Consider the following 22,962-nt stretch of genomic DNA (forward strand, 5'->3'; position numbering starts at 1 on the left):
TTATTATTATTATTATTATTATTATTATTATTATTATTATTATTATTATCATTGTTGTTGTTGCTGTTGTTATACATAAAAAAAAAAAAACTTTAGTAGCACTTTGATGCTTTGCGTGTGATGACAAAACAGGACGAACAGGCGAGGACACGCGACCAAAACTATTGTACGAATAAGCCGACGAGAGAGAGAGAGAGAGAGAGAGAGAGAGAGAGAGAGAGAGAGAGAGAGAGAGAGAGAGAGAGAGAGAGAGAGAGAGTGCGTGGGTGTGTTACGAAGAATATTGGTCACAAAATAATTACCAGCGCTGGCTGTGTCGCACAGCTGTTATTATGATTATTGTAAGAAATAAGAATTGTATGTGTTTGTTAATAAACTTCACCTGTGAGCAGCCCCTGTAATGCTTACTAGTTTGTATTTTCGAGGCCGTTACTGTTGTAATCGTTCTGATTTTGTAAAAACAAAAATAAATATTTTTGAGAAGGCCAACACAGAGATGACAACAAGCAGCGCGCGCGCGAGCGCATATATATATATATATATATATATATATATATATATATATATATATATATATATATATATATATATATATATATATATATATATATATATATATATATATATATACACACACACACACACACACACACACACACACACACACACACACGGAAACCCTAAAAAATTGTCGGTTCTCTTTTTAGACAGGACTGATTGCAAATTAACTCTACGTGTATATTTTTCATTGAATTATTCGCTTCTGTGGCACAAGGATTGTATGTCTGCAGAGATCTTGACAGAAAGATGTGGTTATCGTCGCGCCGTACTTGTTACGGCGTGAACAAGAGATTGTCCAATGCATCACAAGACTTCTCCCAAGTTACCATGCAAAAGAAACAACAGTGACTAAATCGCACGAAGACACAGACAAAAGTAGCATTGAGTCAATGAGGCAAAGGAAAGATAGCACCAATGTTTTGAAAAATGTTGAAAATATTGTTGAGTTCACTTATTAAATTAAAGGAATGAACTTACATGGAAAATATTTTATCCGACTAATATTTGCATTATTTTGATAACGAAACCAACGAATATATAATAATAATAATAATAAAAAAATCCTTGATTTTAACAATGATCTTAAAGTATATCTTAAAATTAATAAAGGAAAACTTATGTTGAAAATTAATGTTTTATGCAGTGACATTAAGGTCTGAAGCACTGTTCAGGGGGTGCTGTGAACTTATCATTAAACCCAGCTGTGATCTCACTGAACGTTTCCCTTTGTGTCTCACAACACAAGAGGGCAGTCACAGCCTGCCCTCTAAAGACAACTACAAGCATCTAATAACACACACACCCTTCACTCAAAAATCTATTAACAGTGGTGTTCCTCAGGGTTCTGTCCTGTCACCCACTCTCTTCTTATTATTCATTAATGATCTTCTAAACCAAACTTCTTGTCCTATCCACTCCTACGCTGATGATACCACCCTGCACTTTTCCACGTCTTTTCATAGACGTCCAACCCTTCAGGAGGTAAACATTTCACGCAGGGAAGCCATAGAACGCCTGACTTCTGATCTTTCTAAAATTTCTGATTGGGGCAGAGCAAACTTGGTATTGTTCAGTGCCTCAAAAACTCAATTCCTCCATCTATCAACTCGACACAACCTTCCAGACAACTATCCCCTCTTCTTCAATGACACTCAACTGTCCCCCTCTTCTACACTGAACATCCTCGGTCTGCCCTTTACTTATAATCTGAACTGGAAACTTCACATCTCATCTCTAGCTAAAACAGCTTCTATGAAGTTAGGTGTTCTGAGACGTCTCCGCCAGTTTTTCTCACCCCCCAAGCTGCTAACTCTGTACAAGGGGCTTATCCGTCCATGTATGGAGTATGCTTCACATGTCTGGGGAGGTTCCACTCATACCGCTCTTCTAGACAAGGTGGAATCAAAAGCTTTTCGTCTCATCAACTCCTCTCCTCTAACTGACTGTCTTCAGCCTCTCTCTCACCGCCGCAATGTTGCATATCTAGCTGTCTTCTACCGCTATTTTCATGCTAACTGCTCTTCTGATCTTGCTAACTGCATGCCTCCCCTCCTTCCGCGGCCTCACTGCACAAGACTTTCTTCTTTCTCTCACCCCTATTCTGTCCACCTCTCTAATGCAAGAGTTAACCAGTATTCTCAATCATTCATCCCTTTCTCTGGTAAACTCTGGAACTCCCTGCCTGCTTCTGTATTTCCACCTTCCTATGACTTGGATTCCTTCAAGAGGGAGGTTTCAAGACACTTATCCACCAATTTTTTACCACTGCTTTGACCCTTTTATGGGACTGGCATTTCAGTGGGCATTTTTTTTATTAGATTTTTGTTGCCTTTGGCCAGTATCCTTCCTACATAAAAAAAAAAAAAAGATAAATTCCAAAGAAACTGATGAACGTATATAATTGTTTTTGCTCATACTCAAAATCAAATGTTTATAATGTAAATAAAATACAAGGTAACAAATTATCCGTTGGTAAGATCTCATACATATGTGTTGTGCAGTTCCGGTCCCTGTATTCCAGGAAGGATACAGGTCTATTAGAATCAGTTCAAAGGAGGATGACTAAAAGGATACAGATGAAAAGCATTCCTTATGAAAGGAGACTTAAGCAATAAAATTCCTTAGAGAGGCGTAGGTTAAGAGGGACCTGATAGAGGTCTTTAAGTGGTATAGGGATATGACAAGGCTGACGTAAGCAAAATTCTCAGGATCGGTAATCAGTATAGAACAAGAAATGATTGGTTCAAGCTGGAAAAGTTCATTTTAAAAAGAGATAAGGAGCTAGTTCTCAAATGAAGTGGTAGATAAATGGATATACTCAGTAATCAGGTTGTTGTTAGTGCTGAGTCATCAGGAAGTTTTCAAAGAAGATTAGATGAATTTATGTTTCATAAAGGGACAGCTACGTGTAGGCCTGACGGCTTCTTGCAGCTTCCACTATTTTCTTATTTTCTTATGTTATGTTCTTAAATATCATTCAGCGCTCTGTGGTCACCAACGAGACGACAATGACATTAAAAAGTAAAATAGTAGAATAGAAGACTAGAGAACATGACCAGTACGGGAGGGCAAATGTTGAGTATTGCAGTGAAGACACCCATCAGTAAAAGCAAGCGTTTTCGTGCCAGACGTGTGCCTCGGAATGTTCCTCTCATCAGCTACTCACTACCTCTCGATTTAAGTCAGCAGTGCAAGTTAAGAGCAGCAGTAAATTTTGAGGTAATGCCACGGCGCTGCAGCACTGTCACCGCGCCGCTGCTAGGTAAACTGGTGCAAAAATGTAGACAGGATGTATTAGCTGAACATATATTTCCACGTTCTTCCAACTTTAAAGGCAAATATTCCAATCAAAAACAACAAAGATTAAACGTGAAAATTGACTGAAAACGCTACAACAATAGGATAGGCGTGGGAAAGATTCATAGAAAGCTTCAATTTAAACTTTTAAACCATATTCACTTCTGAGCATCAAGATACGTAAGAAAATCTGAAAATATGTAATGACGAGGAAGAGAGCATAATTACAGGCATGATAAAGTCTAGCGAGACGGAGGAAAACAAAAACACTCTTAAAAACTTTTGCACTTCAGAGAAAAGCGCGACTGAATAATTCACGTCATGAGGAAAACGGAGAGATCGTCTTCGTAAGAAATGGGAAGCGAAAAACTATTCAGACATATTCGTGCAGTAGACTCCCTCGGCTGGGATGAATAAAAAGGAAGGAAAAGGCAATGAAAACGCATCAAGCAGACTTTTATACCAAAATCGAGTACGTTCTTCAAAGCTGTGAATAAAATATTGAATGTTGCAACTAAACTTGAAATAATAATAATAATAATAATAATAATAATAATAATAATAATAGCAATAGTAGTAATAATATTGACAATAATAATAATAACAACAACAACAACAACAATAACAACAACAACAACAACAACAACAACAACAACCACCAACACCAACAACAACAGTAATATTAATAATAATAATAATTATAATAATAATAATAATAATAATAATAATAATAATAATAATAATAATAATAACAATAATAATAGCAATAATAATAAGAACAACAACAACAACAGCAACAACAAGAATAACAACAACAACAACAACAAAAATAACAACAACAACAACAACAACAACACGAAAGACCCCGAGGAGCAACCTTCAGAAACATTACATTCATATCCAAACTTACCATTTCCAACGTACTCACCACAACACACAACTCTGACCTGAACCAAGCGGCCAGCGAAAAAAAAAGTGAACGACTGAAAGCGCATTAACCGACCTCCAGAATCAACACTAATCATTTCTCTACCTTCTATGCATATACTTACTTCGTAACACACTATCAAGTACATCACATTTACGCCTCTGAGGAGAACGACAGACTTTGTGACAACCACCTAAGAAGAGACTGTCAGTTCAGCAGCCAACTCAGCCTGGCTCTCACGCAACCCAGCGCTTTCCTTGTCACTCCCGCAGCGCCCCTCAGACCCAGTGAAGCAGCCTCTGGAACACGTAGCTACACGGTAATGGAATAAACACTGAAGAAATCCATCTACTCAACACTGTACGAGACTCTCAAACTGAATTTACTGTGTGTGGCAAGGAGAGAGAGAGAGAGAGAGAGAGAGAGAGAGAGAGAGAGAGAGAGAGAGAGAGAGAGAGGAATGAAAGGAGAGAATGGGGAGAAAGAAATTTACCTCCATAAAAGAAGGAGCAGGAGGAGGGACGGACTGGGGAAAGGCTGATGGAAGGAATGGAGGGAAAGGAGAGCACAGACACAGGAACAAACGAATAACACAACACTGGGAGTCACTCATTTATTTATCGACTCGAGACACATTAATCGACTTAAGTAGAGGCCACACACACACATGAAGACGAAAATATAATAGATAACATATATTTTAGAGTGTTTGGTATGAGAGAATGAATGCTATGTAAATCTTAGAACAGAAAAAGTAAAACAAAAAATTAACTTCGACATTTAAAACACTTCTAGGACTTCCTTATGCTTAGTGTTTGTGAGTGAGTGCTGAATGTCTGTTAGTAGTCAATACGATAGTTATGAGATAGTCATACTAGTTGTGGAAGACGGTGGAAGACAAATTGTAGTAGTGCATATGTCAAATAATGATCTTTTCTTAACATTATTGACATTCCTCATTGCTATCGTTTTAATTCTTATGTGTATGTCATTATATTTATGCTTTTTCTTGTTGATTTTTTTTTTATCTGAAACATTATATATATATATTTTTCCTATTCTCCTTAGTCTCTCTCTCTCTCTCTCTCTCTCTCTCTCTCTCTCTCTCTCTCTCTCTCTCTCTCTCTCTCTCTCTCTCTCTCTCTCTCTCTCTCTCTCTCTCTCTCTCTCTCTCTCTCTCTCTCTCACAGCATCCATCTCGTTATCCCCGGGTGTCCCTTTCTCCCTTCCTCTCCCCCTACTACATGATAAATACATGGACAAAATGGCTGATTCCCCCTCGCCCCCCTGCTCTGTTCCTCCCCCTGCCCTGTCCTTCCCTCCCTCTAACCTTCCTCCCTTCCCTCCCTTCTTCCCTCCTTCCCTTCTCCCCTTGATCCCTGTCTCTCCCAGCAAAAGAAGGAGAGAAAAAAATGTAAACTCGCATCAGAACTTTCTCCCTCAAACTACAAACAAAAATGTGAGAGGAAGGCGAGAATATTATGGAAGAAGAAAGAAGGAAGGAGGGCGAGCATACGTAAGGGATAAAGAATATACTTGGCTTCCCGTGAATCTAAAATGGGAGGAGGAGGAAGTAGCTATGATAGTGTAGCGGCGGGGTGTGAAAATGGTGGTGGTGGTGGTGGTGGTGGTGGTGGCGGTGTGAGTTGGCAACATTGAAATCACGGAAAGTTGACAAAAGGACAAGAAGGGGGGAGCAGTGTTGCCATCTCCGGTTCCCCCTCGCACCCCCAGCTGTGTCCCCTTGTGCTGGCGCTGTGGGAGGGAGGGAGGGAGGGTACGTGGTGGATGAAGAAAATGAAGGAAGTTGGAAGTAAGGGAGAAGTGAAAATGGGATTGTGTTCGAAAATTAAATAACAAGATAGCGGAGGAAAGAAAAGAAAGGAAGGAAAGAAGAGATGGAGGAGGAGAATTCTGAGGTGTCGTAAAAGATGCCAAAGAAAGAAATGAGAGGAATAGGAGGAAGAGGAGGAGGAGAAGGAGAAGAGGGGGATCTGAGTGAGAAAGCGAGATGAATAGTGAAATAAGATGATGAAAAAAAATGTATTTAAAAACACAAACCAAGTAGCTAAGAAAAATTATGAAAACGAAGCAAATAAATAATGAATAAAGGTCGTGAATGAAAAGAAAATGACCAATAGTTTCGAGAAATCATCAAATAGTATAAGTAAAAGAGGATTAACAAATTAATCCTACGACTACAATCCACTGCCAAAAAGAGAGAGAAAACACGGAGTATATTAAGAAGAACAATAAACCGAGAGAGAGAGAGAGAGAGAGAGAGAGAGAGAGAGAGAGAGAGAGAGAGAGAGAGAGAGAGAGAGAGAATGCGTGTTCGTACAACTGGAAAGTCACAAAGTAAAGGGAGAAAGGTACACTCACACGACCTTACCACCTTTGTCAATATTATAACACCATCATGAGACCACCACCACAGTTAACTTTAGCTGTCGTGATGTTATCGTCTAAATTGCCCATAAGAATATGTTAGTTTCATGACCGAACCTTTTCTACTTTAACCACGGCACATAAAATCACTCTACGGTTCGCTTAATCTTGGTCTTTGCTTGGAAAAAAAATTAAGCACATTGTCTCTAAACAAACATGATATTAATCCTCTGCAACACAGTCCTTTGCACCCAATATACACTCCTTGCCCCCCAGCACATACTCCTTGCTACTAACACACTTTCCTCTACACTCCAATATGCACTTCTTTTCACCCCAACATATACTTCTTGCCTCCAACTCGAAATCCTTTGCACCACAATATACACTTCTTTTCACCCCATCATTTACTCCTTGCCCCAAATACACAGCCATCTGCCTTTAACACAGTTCCCTTCCTCACCTCACCAACACACAGTCCATAACCCCAACACACACGTCCTATATATGTATGGGGTGTGTTCGACGCATATCGCTCTTTTAGACAGTGTGGGATCAAAAGCTTTCCGTCTTATCAACTCCTCTCCTCTAACTGACTGTCTTCAGCCTCTCTCTCATCTCCGCAGTGTTGCATTTCTTGCTATCTTCTACCGTTATTTTCATGCCAAATGCTCTTCTGATCTTGCTAACTGCTTGCCTCCCCTCCACCCGCGGCCTCGGTACACAAGACTTTCTTCTTTCTCTCATCCCCCTATTCTGTCCACCTCTCTAATGCAAGAGTTAACTAAACTAGTATTCTCAATCGTTCATTTCTTTCTCTGGTAAACTCTGGAACTCCCTGCCTGCTTCTGTATTTCCACCTTCCTATGACTTGAAGTCTTTCAAGAGGGAGGTTTCAAGACACATCCTCCCCTGTTCAGGGACCGGCACCTCACTGGACCTTTTTTTTTTTTTTATTGCAATTTTGTTGCCCTCGGCCGGTGTCCCTCCTACATAAATGATAATAATGATAATAATAATAATAATAATAATAATAATAATAATAATAATAATAATAATAATAATAATAATAATAATAATAATCTTCAACACACAGACTTCTTCCTCAACCCACAGTCTTGCCTTCAACTTACAATCCACGGTTCCCTAACACATCGTCTCCAGCGGGCAGCACAGTTATCATCCCCAACACGCGGTCCCTTACCTAAAGAAAAGTCCTTTGTTTTCTGATACAGTCTCCTGCCCCCACCAACACAAGCTCCTCCACCAAACACACAGTCCCTTTACCCACAACTCGTAGTCCCCTGCCCCAACACACAGTCCTTCCTACAAAACAGTTCCCTACCTCTAAAACACAATGTCTGCCCCCAACACTCACTCCCTCCAACACACCGGCCCTCATTTAAAAACACTGTTCCTTACCTCTCCAAACATTGTCTCATGTTCCACACGGAGTCTTATACACAACAACACAGTCTCTTCGCTCCAACACAGTCCTTTACCAACTATATGTAACTACGAGTAATGATATATAATTTTCACCCTTGCCCTTAGTTCGTTCCATATCCACCACCACACAGTCCTCTCCTCTCAGCACAGCCCTAAGCACGTAGTCTTTCCCTCAGTGCTTGGGTCCCACCTCCCAACACACTACATTTCTATACACAGTCCCGAACACTTCCAGAAAGCCTTCACTTGAACACAGTGTTCTGTATATAGTGTTCTGCCAGCAACACTGCCGCATCACGCAACGCACAGGCTCCTGCCAAAGTACATTTCATTACATCTACACTATCAGAACATACTCTGCAGCCCTTAAATACAGTCCTCAGCTTCCCAAACACACTTTTTGTCTCAGTACACGAGCCTCTCCCTTATAACACAGAGTCCCCTGCCATAACATGTAGGTCCTTACACCTGCACCCCTGCCTCCGTCTGCAAAACACTTTCAGTGGTCCACAAAACATGTTCCTCAGCTTCCCGATACATCCCTCAGCCTCCCACACATATCTCTTGCCCCCAGTACCTTATCCCTTTCCCCTATACCATAGTATCCCTCGTCATACCAGAGTTTCTAATGCACACTGTACATATTTCTGCTATCATAGCACACTTTACGACTACTGAAACAAACTCCACCACTCTTAAAGCACATTCCTCAGCCTTCTAAACACACTTCACTGTGTATGCCATGCCCTTTACCTCAGCAAATATTTCCCTGCTACAGTGTAGAGCCTTACACTCACACGACACACCGTGCGGCCACTGAAACACATTCTATATCCTATCAGCACATTCCTTTGCTTCTTTCCCAAGTATGCAGTACACATCCATGATACAAATCCTTACACCCACACCACTGCTACCTCCACAACACACCCTGCAACATCCATAACACTCTGCGACCACTCAGACACACCTCTCAGCCTCCCGGACACACGTCTTTACCCCATTACACGATGCTTCTCCCCCCACGCAACCCTTTGTTCACCTTACTCACAATATGCCACAGAAGGTGCCCAACCACAAGCACATGCCACACCGTCTCTGCCACAACTGGGCTGCGCTTGTGGCCTTCCTTCCTCCCTCCTTTCCTCCATCCCTCCCCTTCTCCTCCTCCCTTGTGGCATACTTAGGTACACAACTGTTCAAGGTTCATCTTTCTCTTGTTCCAGACGCCCTGTTCGTTCCTCCTCACCCTCCATCGTGCCCGAGATGGAGACACAGTCGCCCCTATGACAGCTGGATGGAGAGGTGCGTTCCCTCGTGTTTTGGTTGTCCTGTTCCTGTCTGTCTGTCCGCACCTCCGCGTCCTTCCTTCTATCTCTCCCTCTCCTCTCTCTCGCTTCCTCTCTCTCTCTTCTCTCTCTCTCTCTCTCCCTCCATCCCTCCTCTCCCCGCGGCTAACCTGACACCGTGTATTTCAACTGTAATAATCCACACACTGCCGTCCGCCAACCCTGAGCCAGAGCTATTTTTTTTCTCTTCTTTCTTGCTCTCCGTCCTCTTTTTCTTACTTCGTTTTTGGGTCTATGAGATTTTTTTTTTTCCCTTTTTCTTTACCATTCATCTACCTTTTTTTTTTTTTTCGCTGATGCTGTGTTTTGGTTAGGTGGAGAAGTGCTGTTGTTCCTGTTGTTTTTATTGTTAGTTTTAGTGCGATAGTGATAATAGTAGTTCTTGTAGTAGTAGTAGTAGTAGTAGTAGTAGTAGTAGTAGTAGATTCTATTGGTATTACCATCGAATATCTCTTGTATACTGGCAGGTATGTCATTTTTTATCAGCTTTTTCCTTTTTTTTCGTATTTAAGTAGTGTATCATATTCTCTCTCTCTCTCTCTCTCTCTCTCTCTCTCTCTCTCTCTCTCTCTCTCTCTCTCTCTCTCTCTCTCTCTCTCTCTCTCTCTCTCTCTCTCTCTCTCTCTCTCTCTCTCTCTCTCTCTCTCTCTCTCTCTCTCTCCTCCCATTCCCCTACCTTCCCCTCCCCTTCCTTGTCCTCTCCTCACATGTCCCCCTCTCCTCCCCCACCTAGTCCCTCCTGCCGATGATTATAGCGAGCCCAGCGGAGACTCAGGTTACGCTCGCCACAATAACCGCAGCTCGGGTGTTCAGGGATTACCGTCTCGCCTCTGTCACCGCATTAACATTGGCCCAGAAAGTATGGCTGGCTGGGTGTGCTGCTGGGAGGAGAGGGAGAGGCTCTGCTGATGTGGGGGAGGAAGGAAATATATAGAGGGGGAAGGGAAAGTATGGCTGAGGGAAGGGGAAGTGAGGGAGAGGTTCTGGTATGGGATGGTGGAAGTTGGAGAGAGGGAGATGATAAGTATGGAGGAAGGGGGAAGGAAGTGTAGAAGTATACTGGGAAGAGGAGATGAATGGGGAGGAAGAGAGTTACAAGGAAAGGAGAAAGAAGTGCAGAGATAGACAGGAAGGGGAGAGGAAGAGAAGAAAATTAGAAAGGAAGGGGAGAGTTAGAGAGGGAGATGAAGGGGAAGGAAATGAAGAGATATATGGGAAGGAAAGGAGTAATAAAAGGAAAGAGGAAGAGAAGGGGAAGGAAAGATGTAAATGGTACAAAGAGGGGAAAATAGAGGGGAAGTGAATGGAATATCAGGGGCGGATGGGATGGGAAGAAGAGGAATGGGAGAGATAGAGGGAAAGAGAAAAGAGAGGAATAGAGGGGAAAGGGAAGGAGAGTAATAGATGGAAAGGGAAAGGAAGTGCTGAGGCAGATGGGAAGACAACGAAAAATGAGAAGGAAAGGAAAGAAAGTAACAGAACAGAGGGGAGATAAATTTCGAGAAAGAATTATGAACATTTACTTTTTTCCTTTTCACGTGTAAAGGAAACAACAATAGATTTGGAAAAAAAAAATAACTCGATTAATTGTGGCTTTCCAAATTTTTTCAGTATACAGGAATAAGCAGAAAAGAAAAAGAGTTAGGATTTTACTGTGGAACGAAAAGAAGAGGAGACAGAATACTGATACTGCAGTAGAAAGGACATGAAGAAAGAGGGAACTTGGGAACGGTGCAGATGAATGAAGGAGGGAAGAGAAACTGAGGAGGAGAAGGAGAAAGAAAAGGAGCCAACGGCGGAAGAAGATGAGGAAGGACGATAAACAAATAGTGATTAAAAGAGGAAGTAGTGGGGAATGATAAAGAAGAAAGAGAGCAAAGGAGGCTTAAGGATTGCTGGGGGAGATCCTACAAAGATGGCATTGGGAGGAGAGAGGAAGCAGGAAGGAGAAGCGGACAGAAGGCTGGTGGTGTTCAGTCGTAAGGAAGAGGAAGGGGAGGATTAGCGGCGAGCAAAGGAAAACTATAACATGGCCATAGAGTTCTTAGTGGGCTTATAGTTAGCGTCTAAGAGAGAGAGAGAGAGAGAGAGAGAGAGAGAGAGAGAGAGAGAGAGAGAGAGAGAGAGAGAGAGAGAGAGAGAGAGAGAGAGAGAGCAACACAAAGATACTAGTTAAATAATCTCACTTTCTTTCCTCATCCAAGCGACTACAAAAAATAAATAAATAAATAAATAAGAAACAAAACCGAAAAATGACGCAAATGAAATATAACAACGAAAATAAGGAGAGGAGCAGAGAAGAGAATAAAGTAAAGGAATGATTGTAAGTATCTTCCTCAGCCACGTACTGCAACTAATGAACTATGTGTGGAAGGACAACGTAACTACATTATAACAGAGGAAGCCTTGACCCCACTCGCCCTCCCGCCAACCCACCCACCCACCCACCCGCCTCTCCCTCCTCTCCCTCCGTCAGCGTGAAGCAGGAAACACTTCATCACACCTCATGCCACACCTCATTCACTTATTAATTTGTCTCCTCCTCCTCCTCCTCCTCCTCCTCCTCCTCCTCCTCCTCCTCCTCTTCCTTTTCCATATCCATTAAGGGATCGAAGAAAAAAGATAGTCTAAATATGAAGGAAAGTTTCGTAATCCGAGTGCCTTGAAAGAAAATGCGCGTATAAATAAGACAGAGAGAGAGAGAGAGAGAGAGAGAGAGAGAGAGAGAGAGAGAGAGAGAGAGAGAGAGAGAGAGAGAGAGAGAGAGAGAGAGAGAGAGAGAGAGAGAGAGAGAGAGAGAGCCGTGGGGGGGGGAGGCCAAGGGAGGGTGCCAGTCCTAGAAACGTCGGGTGCCTGGAAGGTGCCTCACAAAGAAATCCTCTTTGGAAGGGGATTTTTCTTTCCATCCCTCCCTTATCCTCACTGGTCCCTCCCCCGTCCCCTTCCTCCTCCCCTTCCCTACCTTTCCCCGGTCCCTGCCTCCCTTCCCCCTCACCCGCTGGCCCCACACCCTCCTTCTTCTTCTTCGATACATTCTCTCTCTCTCTCTCTCTCTCTCTCTCTCTCTCTCTCTCTCTCTCTCTCTCTCTCTCTCTCTCTCTCTCTCTCTCTCTCTCTCTCTCTCTCTCTCTCTCTCTCTCTCTCTCTCTCTCTCTCTCTCTCTCTCTCTCTCTCTCTCTCTCTCTCTCTCTCTGGCGTGTGACATGTCTGTCTGGCTGTCGTCTCGTGTTGTCTTTCTCGCTGCCGTGGCCTGAGGAATCAATGACAGGGATGGATGGACGGGAGGGTAAATAAACAGGGTCGTGAGGGTGAGAGGGTGGGGGGAATGGTGCGTGCTTGAGGTGGTGCTGGTAGAGTAGTAATGATGATGATGATGATGTTAACTAAGAACAGGCACGGAGAGATCTATTGTTCATCTGTTATGAGGGTATCCGCAGAAATGTTTGCTGCTGCTGCTGCTGCTGCTGCTGGTTCATTATGTGTTGAAGAGCAGGGCTGAATAGAGAGACAGAGCTGGGTAGAATGTATGATAAGGGTCTAATAAAAAGAAAAAAAGAAAACATTAGAATTAGTAGTTAATGGTGTTGGTGGTGGTGGTGGTGGTGGTGGTGGTGGTGGTGGTGATGGTGGTGGTGGGTGAAATGATAATGATGATGATGTTTTAGTGTCGTTTCTGTAACTTTTTTGGTAACTGGAAATGTTTTTATTTTTAACATTTTTCCCTTCTTTTTTTCTTAGCTTCATCTTTACAAGGGCTGCTTTATTGATCATTTCAGTAATTCATTAAACATGTATTATTAACTCCACGAGTGTAAAAGCCGTATTTTTTTCCTTTAATGTGTTTCTTTATGTTCTTTCCTTAGACTGGTTCATCTTTGTATAATTACACACAGAAGCAGATGGATCGTAAAAATACATATCCACAGACAGACAGACAGATAGACAGACAGACAGACAGACAGGCAGGCAGACAGAGACAGACTACCATTCTAGCATACAATAGATAAATGAATATGATGTTACTTTCCATACACACAATCTTCCCATCTAGTCTCTCCCTTCTCCCAAGTCTGGCACGGGAGTAAGGGAGGGAGGGAGCGAGGGACGGAAAGGGCGCGTAAGTGTATGGAAGGGAGGGAGGGGAGAAGGATACAGAGAGGTAAGGAAGCCGGATTTTTTAGGCCGTGTGTAAGTCGATCGACCAGCCGGAAAGCCTCTAGAGCGTCTTTTTTTTCAGACCATTAATTACGAACGACTCTGGCCTACCCTCCCCTTCCCCCCCTCCACGTGTGCTTAGGCCTCTCCTCCCGCCCACCATTCATCCTCCCTCGCCGCTCCCCTTGTTTCTCTTTCCTCTACATGTATACTTTCCCTCTGTTTCGTGTCTGCTGCCCCTGCTACTGTTTGGTGGTGGTGGTGGTGGTGGTGATAGTAGTACTAGTAGTAATAGTAGTAGTAGTTGTTGTTGTTGTTGTTGTTGTTGTTGTTGTTGTTGTTGTTGTTGCTGTATGCGGGTTTTCTCTGACATAACTAACACTTTTTTAAGGATTTCGTCATTTTTTTCGTCATCGTCATCATCATCATGTTGTTGTTGTTGTTGTTGTTGTTGTTGTTGTTGTTGTTGTTGTTGTTGTTGTTGTTGTTGTTCTTCTTCTTCTTCTTTTTCTTCTTGTTCTTTTTGTTCTTGTTCTTGTTCTTCTTGTTCTTGTTTTTCTTGTTGTTGTTCTTTTTTTCTTCTTCTTCCTCTTCCTCTCCTCCTCCTCCTCCTCCTCCTCCTCCTCCTCCTCCTCCTCCTCCTCCTCCTCCTCCTCCTCCTCCTCCTATTCATCATTACTATCAGTTTTGTCAGCCATTGCACTACTGTTACCATGTACAACAGACATATTGTCCTTACAAACTGCTTTACATATCTTTAATATATACCACTACTGAATTTTCTTACACCTCAACCCACCTCCTCGTCTGCATTCACTCAGGTATCGTTTGATTATAATTATCTATAGCCTTCAAAAACAAATTATCGTACTTCCATATTTTGCGTTCCCGTTGTTTTAGGGTATTTTTCTGGATTTCCCATTCCCAACATCGAATAGATAAGCAAAAAAAAATTGTACTCATCATTCTTTAACACATCATGAAAACTAATGTACCTGATCATTTCTTTCTTTTTATGCTTATTTCGCGTTTTTCTTTTAACTATTTCATTGTTTTTATTTCGACTTTCCACATTTCAGAGACACACAAAAATGTGATAATTCGTCCGTAGCACAAACGACAGTGGACAGACAGTCATTGCTACAAGACTGACAGACGGCAGTACATTGTGACTGCCGAACTAACCGTCACATGTTGTTGCTGACAGCCGCGACACACACGCCTGTCACCGACCGCGTCCTGTTGGCGTCACAAACATTAAACGCTTTGTTTTCTTTACTCTTCTCGTGATGCTCATATGCGTAGACCCGTATTTAGAAACGCTTTGCTCTTTTACCGCGACATTTTCAAGGGCCGCAGAGATGATTCGCCGGGTTCTCAAGAGTCTTTGTCCAGTACATAATGTAGAAATCTTTTAATCTGTCACTAGAGCCATAAAGAAACACTTAAAAACAAGTGTAACATCTTCTAGAGTCTTTTAGAATTAGTGGAGGTGCGGCGCAGAAGTATTTCAGAATATAGTCCAGATTGTCATGTGTAGATTTCATAACACTTCTCCAGTTTTGGATAACCTTTTTGGGTCTTTTCCTTTAGGGACCGACACCTCGATGGGCTTTGTTTATAAGTTTTTTCCATCCCTTGGCCAGTGCCCCTATGACAAAAAAAAAAAAAGGCAACACTTGGCGAATGGTGCAGAGGAAGAAAGGGAAGTGATCGAGGTATGGCGCCGCAGCAACAACATCATGGCACCAACAGGACAACCAAGAGTACTCGTATGCAAGATCGCCACCTCATCCGCCAAAAAAATTGACGAGAGCCATAATCCATCTCACAGCCTTTATGTCGCAGACTGGCAACGTTCATACCACATAGCCACCCTGCCTTTGAAGAAATTTAAGAATATAACGCAAGACTACCCCTGTTAGAGTGAAAGAAGCTTGTAATATGAAGACTAGTGGTGAAAAAAGAAGGAAGAGGAAAGAGTGACGCAATAAACAATAAAACACCTGATCGTGGAGGACATAAGAGCACGAGCTGCAGATATCCATAGAAGACTGTCCGTAATCTTGATAAGGAAAACAGTATGTGGTATAAAGGCTGGTGGTGGAGGGAGAAAGATAGGTAGTGAAGGATGCAATGAAATGTGAAACAGTCGATCAGGGAAAATGAAGAGAACTGCAGAGAAGGGACAGGAGGGGAGGCTGGACGAGTATAATAAGAAAAAACAGAGAAGTGAAAAGGCAGGTTCGTCAAGTAAAGAGGAGAGCTGATGAGAGGTGGAGCAAGAGAAAGTAAAAGTTTTAGGGAGAAATAAGAAGTTATTATGAAAGTGATTAATTTGCGAGGGGGTAAGAGAACAAGCATATTTAAGGTACAAACGTAGAGGCGTAAGAGGACAAAGGGTGCGATAAGGGGAAGGCGGACTGAGTGTTTTGAAGGGTTGTTAAATGAGAACAGTGGGAAAGACAGAGCGAGCATAGCAAAAGGTCGTTAACGAAGAGAGGAATGTAGAGAGAGTGTTAAGGAAGCACTGGATCGTAGTGACCAATTAATATAGGAAGGTGTAAGGCACGTACGGGATACAGTGGGTCGGAATAATATGATTTGAGAGTGGTGAGGAAAGACTGAGGAAGACCCGCTGATATCCAGAAGCCAGGAAAGTCTTTTAGGACAGCTGAGTAAAAAGAAAAGAAAAAAAAACTCAGAAACACGAAATAAATAAAACAAATATGTATCGATATTTTATTTTAATGTTCTCTGTTAGGTTTGTATACTTCTTTATCTTTTTTTATCTATTATTTTTTTTCTTTTATTTTGTCCCTTTATTTGATCGAAGCCCGGAATAATATTATGGCAGAAGAAAAGTAGTCGTGGCAGGAGCAACGCTTATAGTATCAGTAATTGTTGTCTTTGCTGTACTAAAACATACTTAACAGGTAACACCACTCTGAACCTTCTTTGGCAGCTTATTGCCTTGAAGACTACACCCATCCCTGCCACCATCACACCCCTGCCATCACACCACGGCCATCTCATCCCTGCCACCACATCCCTGCCACTACATCTCTGCCACCACATTCCTGCCATCCCACCACGGCCACTACATCACGGCCTCTCCAGTGTTTGTCTCGACGCGTCTTCCGGCCGCCATATAACCTCCACCACCAAGACCACCACCTGGAGTCCTTCCTCTTAGGCGCGTGCCCTCCTCTCCTGGCCTTCACTCTCCTAGAACGATGCTAGAAGTCATTACCAACAGCACCTCACTCGCTATTGCCTTTATTTTTTTATTTTCTTGTCCTTGTCTTCGTCCTTGTTCTCCGACTCATTCTCCTTTTCCTTATCTTTGTTTTATTCAAGGTTCCCATCATCTCTGCTCTGTCCCCATGTCTCTGGCCCAACTTATCCGTCATTTCCGTCATAAACCGTCACCGTCACATTGTTCGTAGCATTTCTTATCCGCTAACGTGTTCTGAAGTCACAGCTGCATTTCTGTTATACGTCCTTAATACGTCAAACGCGGACTGTACAGATTTGCGGTTTTAATTTAATCATCACTGCCAGAACTAGAGTATGTATCACTCAACACCAGTAACAAGAAGAAGGAGAACTAGAATAAGAACAAGAACAAGGAAAAAAAACAGCAAAAACAGCAGCAGCAGCAACAACAGGAGCCATCACCATATCGTGCCCTCTCAACACCACCACATCCGCTCTCAACACCACCGTCTTTCTCGTCTTCTTCCTCTTTCTCTTTCTCCATCTCATCACTCTCATCCCACACACACGCCTGCCACACACACACACACACACACACACACACACACACACACACACACACACACACACACACACACACACACACACACACACACACACGAGCTCTCCCTCCATCATTACAAGAAGTGAGTATGGAAGTGAGAGTTTAGGGGTCACGTTCCCCTCTCCCAGCCCTCTTTCCTCCACTTCAATTAACCCCTCACTCTCCCCTCTCCTCGCGCCTCTCACGCCCTTTCCTCCTCTCCTTCGGCCACCATCCGCACTCCACTTGGCGCAATCCACAGTAATTTTAAACAAACGCCTCGCACCATGACGCCAATGGAAAGAGAAGAAAGAGGAACACAGAGAGAGAGAGAGAGAGAGGGAGAGGTAGGTGGTGGGAGAGACAAGGGAGACAATAAGAAGAGGTGTTGGGGAGAGGGGAGGGGAAAGGAGGAGAGGAGGAGGGGCAGGAACCAATCAGCGTAGCCCTTGAACTCACTCTGTCCCCTTGTCTGAGTGTCTGTCAAGTGGCGGACAAATTGTTGGCTCGTGGCGGCCTCCAGTGACCTGCGCACACTCACTCACTCACTCGCTGACTCGCTGACTCCTCGGGTGACTAACTGCTGACTGACTGACTGAACGGTGGACTAGGAAAGGACTTGACTCGTGAACTGACTGTCTATTCGTTCTGTTGACTGACTGACTGGTGGTTATGTTGACTGAATGAGTAGCTTTGGTCTGGCTTACTCGGCTCGTGAGTTGACTGACTGACTGCTGATTCCGATAATTGACTGATTTGTGGAAGGAAGTTTTATTCTAGTTGTTTTTCTTCTTTCTCCTTCTTCTTCTTCTTCTTCTTCTTCTTCTTCTTCTTCTTCTTCTTCTTCTTCTTCTTCTTCTTCTTCTTCATGCTTCATCTACTCCTCCACATAAGATATCTGCAATGCTCCATCATAAGAATTCCAGTCTGATAATTTCAAGATACATTAATCCCTTTACAAAAATACCTTTCCAATGGTAATTTATTCTTTGTGCCTCAGATAATGTGTCGCAAATGTTAATAATATGAATGTGGTTTTTCAAATATTAGTGCATTCAGAGCATTCGATACCGTGGCTTACTAGTTATTGTGTATTTACTGGTAAGCTTGAATTTCTATTTGCCGAAGTAGATGTTTTTCACCATCACCAGATGCATCACATCATGACTTTTCATATTATATCCTGACCTTTCTTCTTTTCTTCTTCTTTTTTTCAACGTAAAGGAGACGGACCAAGGGTACGAAAATTTGTAAAAAGAAAGAAGAAAAAGACTAGTTGATCAGCCCTAGGAAGCAGCACTAGGAGGGTGTATAGTAGCGACAGCATGGTGACGGTAACGAGTCTTCGCCAGCACTGCACACTCTGAGAACGTCAAGGCGGAAAAAAATATTTGTTTTTTCTTACGCATTAAGCTTTCTTTTGGTATCGGAATTGCTGTAAGATACATTGCTTTCCGTGGTGCATCGTTACCCGATAAAAATTTAATGATAGTGATACCCTAAAGTATTATTTTTTCTTCTTTTATCGGTGAAGAGGGTAATGAATGCCATGAGGTCCATGATCGTTTGCCGTCAGACGACGACTAACGTTTACTATAGAAAGGATGCAACTGTAATGCGTGCGCGCGCACACATAGATACTCGTAGATAGGTAGATAGTTTATTGACCACAGTGTACAAAAATTTAATCTCAACAACATCCAAAAATACAGTGATAACAAACCCAATATAAGAACAATTAAAAGGACCATCACCAGAAAAAAAAAAAAAACTAGTCCAAAGCAAAAACAACAACCAAATACAAAGGTCGGTATAAAAGTGCCAGGAAACGTGTGTAGTAGTAGATAATTTACTCTTACAAATGCAACACACACACACACACACACACACACACACACACACACACACACACACACACACACACACACACACACACACACACAGAGAGAGAGAGAGAGAGAGAGAGAGAGAGAGAGAGAGAGAGAGAGAGAGAGAGAGAGAGAGAGAGAGAGAGAGAGAGAGAGAGAGAGAGAGAGAGAGAGAGAGAGAGATGGATAGCTAGCCACACTGTGACTGACGCATGCCACGCCCGTTTCCAGCAGCCACAGAGGAAGGCAGTCGGTAGTACAAGCCATACAGTAAACATTTGCCACCTGCTCCTGAACTGCAGTGAAATCTTTGGATCTTGAATGGGAAATCTACTTCCTCGGTTCTTCAACGCCGCGTATTTCCTTGTGGCTTAGGCGAGTTTACGTAATATCGTGTCTAAAAGCTGCAGCGTAAACCGTCCCTTTAATAATGATATATAAATCAAAAGCTGGGAGCTGAGCAGAGGCACAAGCCGGCTGGTCCCCCTTGCCAGCCGCCACAAAGCTGCTTAGTAAATCCCTACTTGACTCTACATTTCAGCTCAGCTCTGGACCCTCGACTTGTCCGCAACATCTAATCCACAAATAGAAACAAATCCCCGGCAGAGGCGCGTCGTGAACCCCCCCCTGCGGCCTGCGACCAACCAGGGTCCTGCCTCCCGGCCCGGGCGATACGAACCAACCACTCACATCGATCCGTGAGGCTCCAGGCACCCTTATTGGTGGCGCTCCCTGGCTTACTGGCCAATGGAAACGGACGCCGAGTAACAGACCAACTGTCACTGCCGACTTTCCGAGGAAGAGCTTAGGTTCACCGTCGCCAACGAGGGGAGGGCGACGCGGCGCTCCGCTTTGCCCATCACTGCAGCGTCAGGAGTCCCACAGTGCCTGCAGCTACCTGGGCGGCGACGGAGATGACTAGGTCGGTCTGACGTGAGAATGATGCAGGCGTGGGCGTGGACGCGGTGCTGTTGCAGGCGTTAGGGGTGGTGTTGGCGGCACTGGTTTAGTCCGAGGGGTGGGCAGGGGGTGGGATGCTGCCGCCCTCAGGACTGTGAGGCCCCACGGGAGAGGCAGGGGACCGAGTTACTGCGTGTCGCCTCGGCTCACTCCCCCACGCCCCTTCCTCCCATGCCTCACCCTCGTTGTCTCCCCCTCCCCCTTCCATGTTCGCGTACCTTATCACAGCGTCTCTCCTCCCAGTTATTATTGCCGTTACAACACCTCCCCTCCCTCCTTCCCTCCCTCACATCTCTCTTCCCGCCTATCACAGTCCTCCACTCAGATATTGCTTCCACTACCCACTGTCTCCCTCCTCTCTTCCTTCCCCCTTCTCTTCTCTCTTGCCCGCCCCGCCCGCACCCGCTCCTACACGGCCCTGCCTCAGGCCAACACGCCACACAACACAACTACACAATTGTCCGTCTGCCGCCACCATCGTCACCACACCACACGCCACAGGCCACCACACCAAACGCCACCACCACTACCTTCCTCTGCCCCCTCTTCTGTTCCTCTCCTCTTCACTCTCCTTACCTTATGCTTTTATCCTTCCCTGTATCTTTTCCTCCCCTCCGAAGCACAATTCTCTCCACTGATATTTATCCCTTCCCTCATTGTTATACCTTTTAATCAGAAAGAGGGTTTTTTTTTTTTTTTGGGTGGGGGGGAGCGGGGGGGTGAATGCGAGTATAATGTTCACGAGGGAAGGGTCTCCAATCCCCCGTGCCTTGTCCCTTTAGGTAACCTTTTACGCACAAGACGCAGATAATAAACTTTACCATCACTTACTCTTGTCTTGCTTGTCTAATTTGTCTTACATGTTTTGGTCTCTATGCCTCGGTCGTAAGCACCTCGCACACTCTCACACTGTTACCGTACGTCTTCTGCAGCAAATGTGGCTGACTCGAGGATCTTAATAGTCCACGGCCCTTACATTGTGTTCTACTCCTCACGTGGTTCAGTTTATCAGGGATTGATTTACCTTCTGCTGCCCTCTGATGGACTTACTACACAAGTCAAGAGATATTCATGAGGAATAATTTGCGGAAACATGTACGGCTTCCTCTTGAAAGCTTCTGTGCTGCAGTTAACCTTCTGAATACGGCTGCCTTTTATTTACGAAGTATTACGACTGTTGCATTAAAATCAGTCAGTTATGTATTGTGTCTATTAAAACTTTTAGCTCGAAAATATTCTAGTTTCATGCAATGCAAAGTAGACGAGTGCATCAATAGATTCAAAACGCCATCCTCGTTCTAAGGGTTAAAAATGTCCCTGATGTCCCTCGCCACGTGGTTGAGGAGTCATGTTTCCTCCATGGCAAAACTGGTGGTGTGAGCGTAAGCACCTAGCACACTCTCACACTGTTACTGTACGTTTTCTGTAGCAAGTGTGGCTGACGCGAGGATACTGCCTGCCTTTAATTCCTCCCTCGTTTAGTGTTTCGGTGTTTGGGACTTGCTTCTCGAGAATTTTCCGTTTATGTGTCACGCAACATTCTCTCTCTCTCTCTCTCTCTCTCTCTCTCTCTCTCTCTCTCTCTCTCTCTCTCTCTCTCTCTCTCTCTCTCTCTCTCTCTCTCTTCGTCATTACATTAAATGGAATTACAGTCTTTCCTCTTTCCAAATAGTATTTTTTATATCAATCCTTCTTTTATTATTATTATTATTATTATTATTATTATTATTATTATTATTATTATTATTATTATTATTGTTATTTTTTGTTTATTTTATTTATTTATTTATTTATTTATTTATATTATTTATTTATTTATTTATTTATTTATTTTTTTTTTTTTTGAGGAAGATGTCTGTTCCAGATCCTTGATTCACGGATTTTTTGTGTGGAAACTTTGAATGAGCGAGGGACTTCACTAACACACCAGGTAAGTTATTTATTTATTTACTTATTTATATTTATTCATTTATTTGCCTATCTACTTATTTATATAATTTAGGCAACAATGATGACAGCTGGCATTTGGGTACCTTCATGAACTCAAAGATCAGATAGTAAACTGTACCACGCTTAACTATCCATCTCCATCGTTTCCTATCAGTTTTCATGTGTCCAAAACTCATCTCACACTCGTTGTTTCTCCTATTCTTGCAAAGACAGCTGATCTTGTATTACAGAATTTACTAAGAATTATATAGTTAACCAAAATCATGCTTACATTTTCTATAGCATCTTGTAAAAGAAAATGTAAATTTTGGTGGGTGTCTATTATTATTGCATAAGCCTCGGCTTGATAGAGCTTTGTGTTTCATTTATTGCACAGAGACATGGTTTGTAGTGCGCATGGTGATTTCTAAATTAAATCTGTGTTCGAACTATATCCCAAACACACACACACACACAGCGTAGGGCGTTGGGCAGTTCGTGAAAAGGGCAAGAAGCTTAAATATGCTTCTCCACGTATTTCATGGTTGCGATGTTACCAGATAACACAAGTTATTACTATGGCAGTGTGTGTGCAAACTTCTTAGATGCCGACACACCTCTAAGACCCTTAAGAGGTTGCCCGTGCAGAGGAAAGAGGAATTCAGGCCTTTTTAAATAACATCTAAGAAAGTGTATGGTTTTATTCTTTTATCTGTATCTGATTTTATTTTAAAACTATTTTGTTATTCTAGAAGTATACATTATTTATCTTTTTAT

At 43.0% G+C, this 22,962-nt stretch overlaps 1 protein-coding gene across 6 annotated transcripts in view; it reads left to right on the forward strand.

Annotated features, from left to right (window-relative positions):
• The window catches only part of LOC135100476 (ankyrin-3-like), a 251,464-nt gene that overhangs the window by 174,237 nt on the left and 54,265 nt on the right, over positions 1-22,962 (forward strand). For 2 of the 6 annotated variants that reach the window (XM_064003422.1, XM_064003420.1), the window contains exon 3: positions 9,349-9,427. The exons of 3 other annotated variants lie outside the window; for them this stretch is intronic. Coding sequence is in view for 1 of the 3 variants with exons in the window: in XM_064003420.1 (XP_063859490.1) it covers positions 9,420-9,427 (8 nt within the window). In the remaining 2 variants the exon portion in view is untranslated. Of the gene's footprint in view, positions 1-9,348; positions 9,428-22,120; positions 22,187-22,962 lie in introns of those variants that run through there. One more of the 6 variants, XM_064003426.1, reaches the window with a different exon arrangement.

Source organism: Scylla paramamosain, chromosome 5 (assembly GCF_035594125.1).
Source record: "Scylla paramamosain isolate STU-SP2022 chromosome 5, ASM3559412v1, whole genome shotgun sequence".
In the NCBI taxonomy this organism is placed as follows: domain Eukaryota; kingdom Metazoa; phylum Arthropoda; class Malacostraca; order Decapoda; family Portunidae; genus Scylla; species Scylla paramamosain.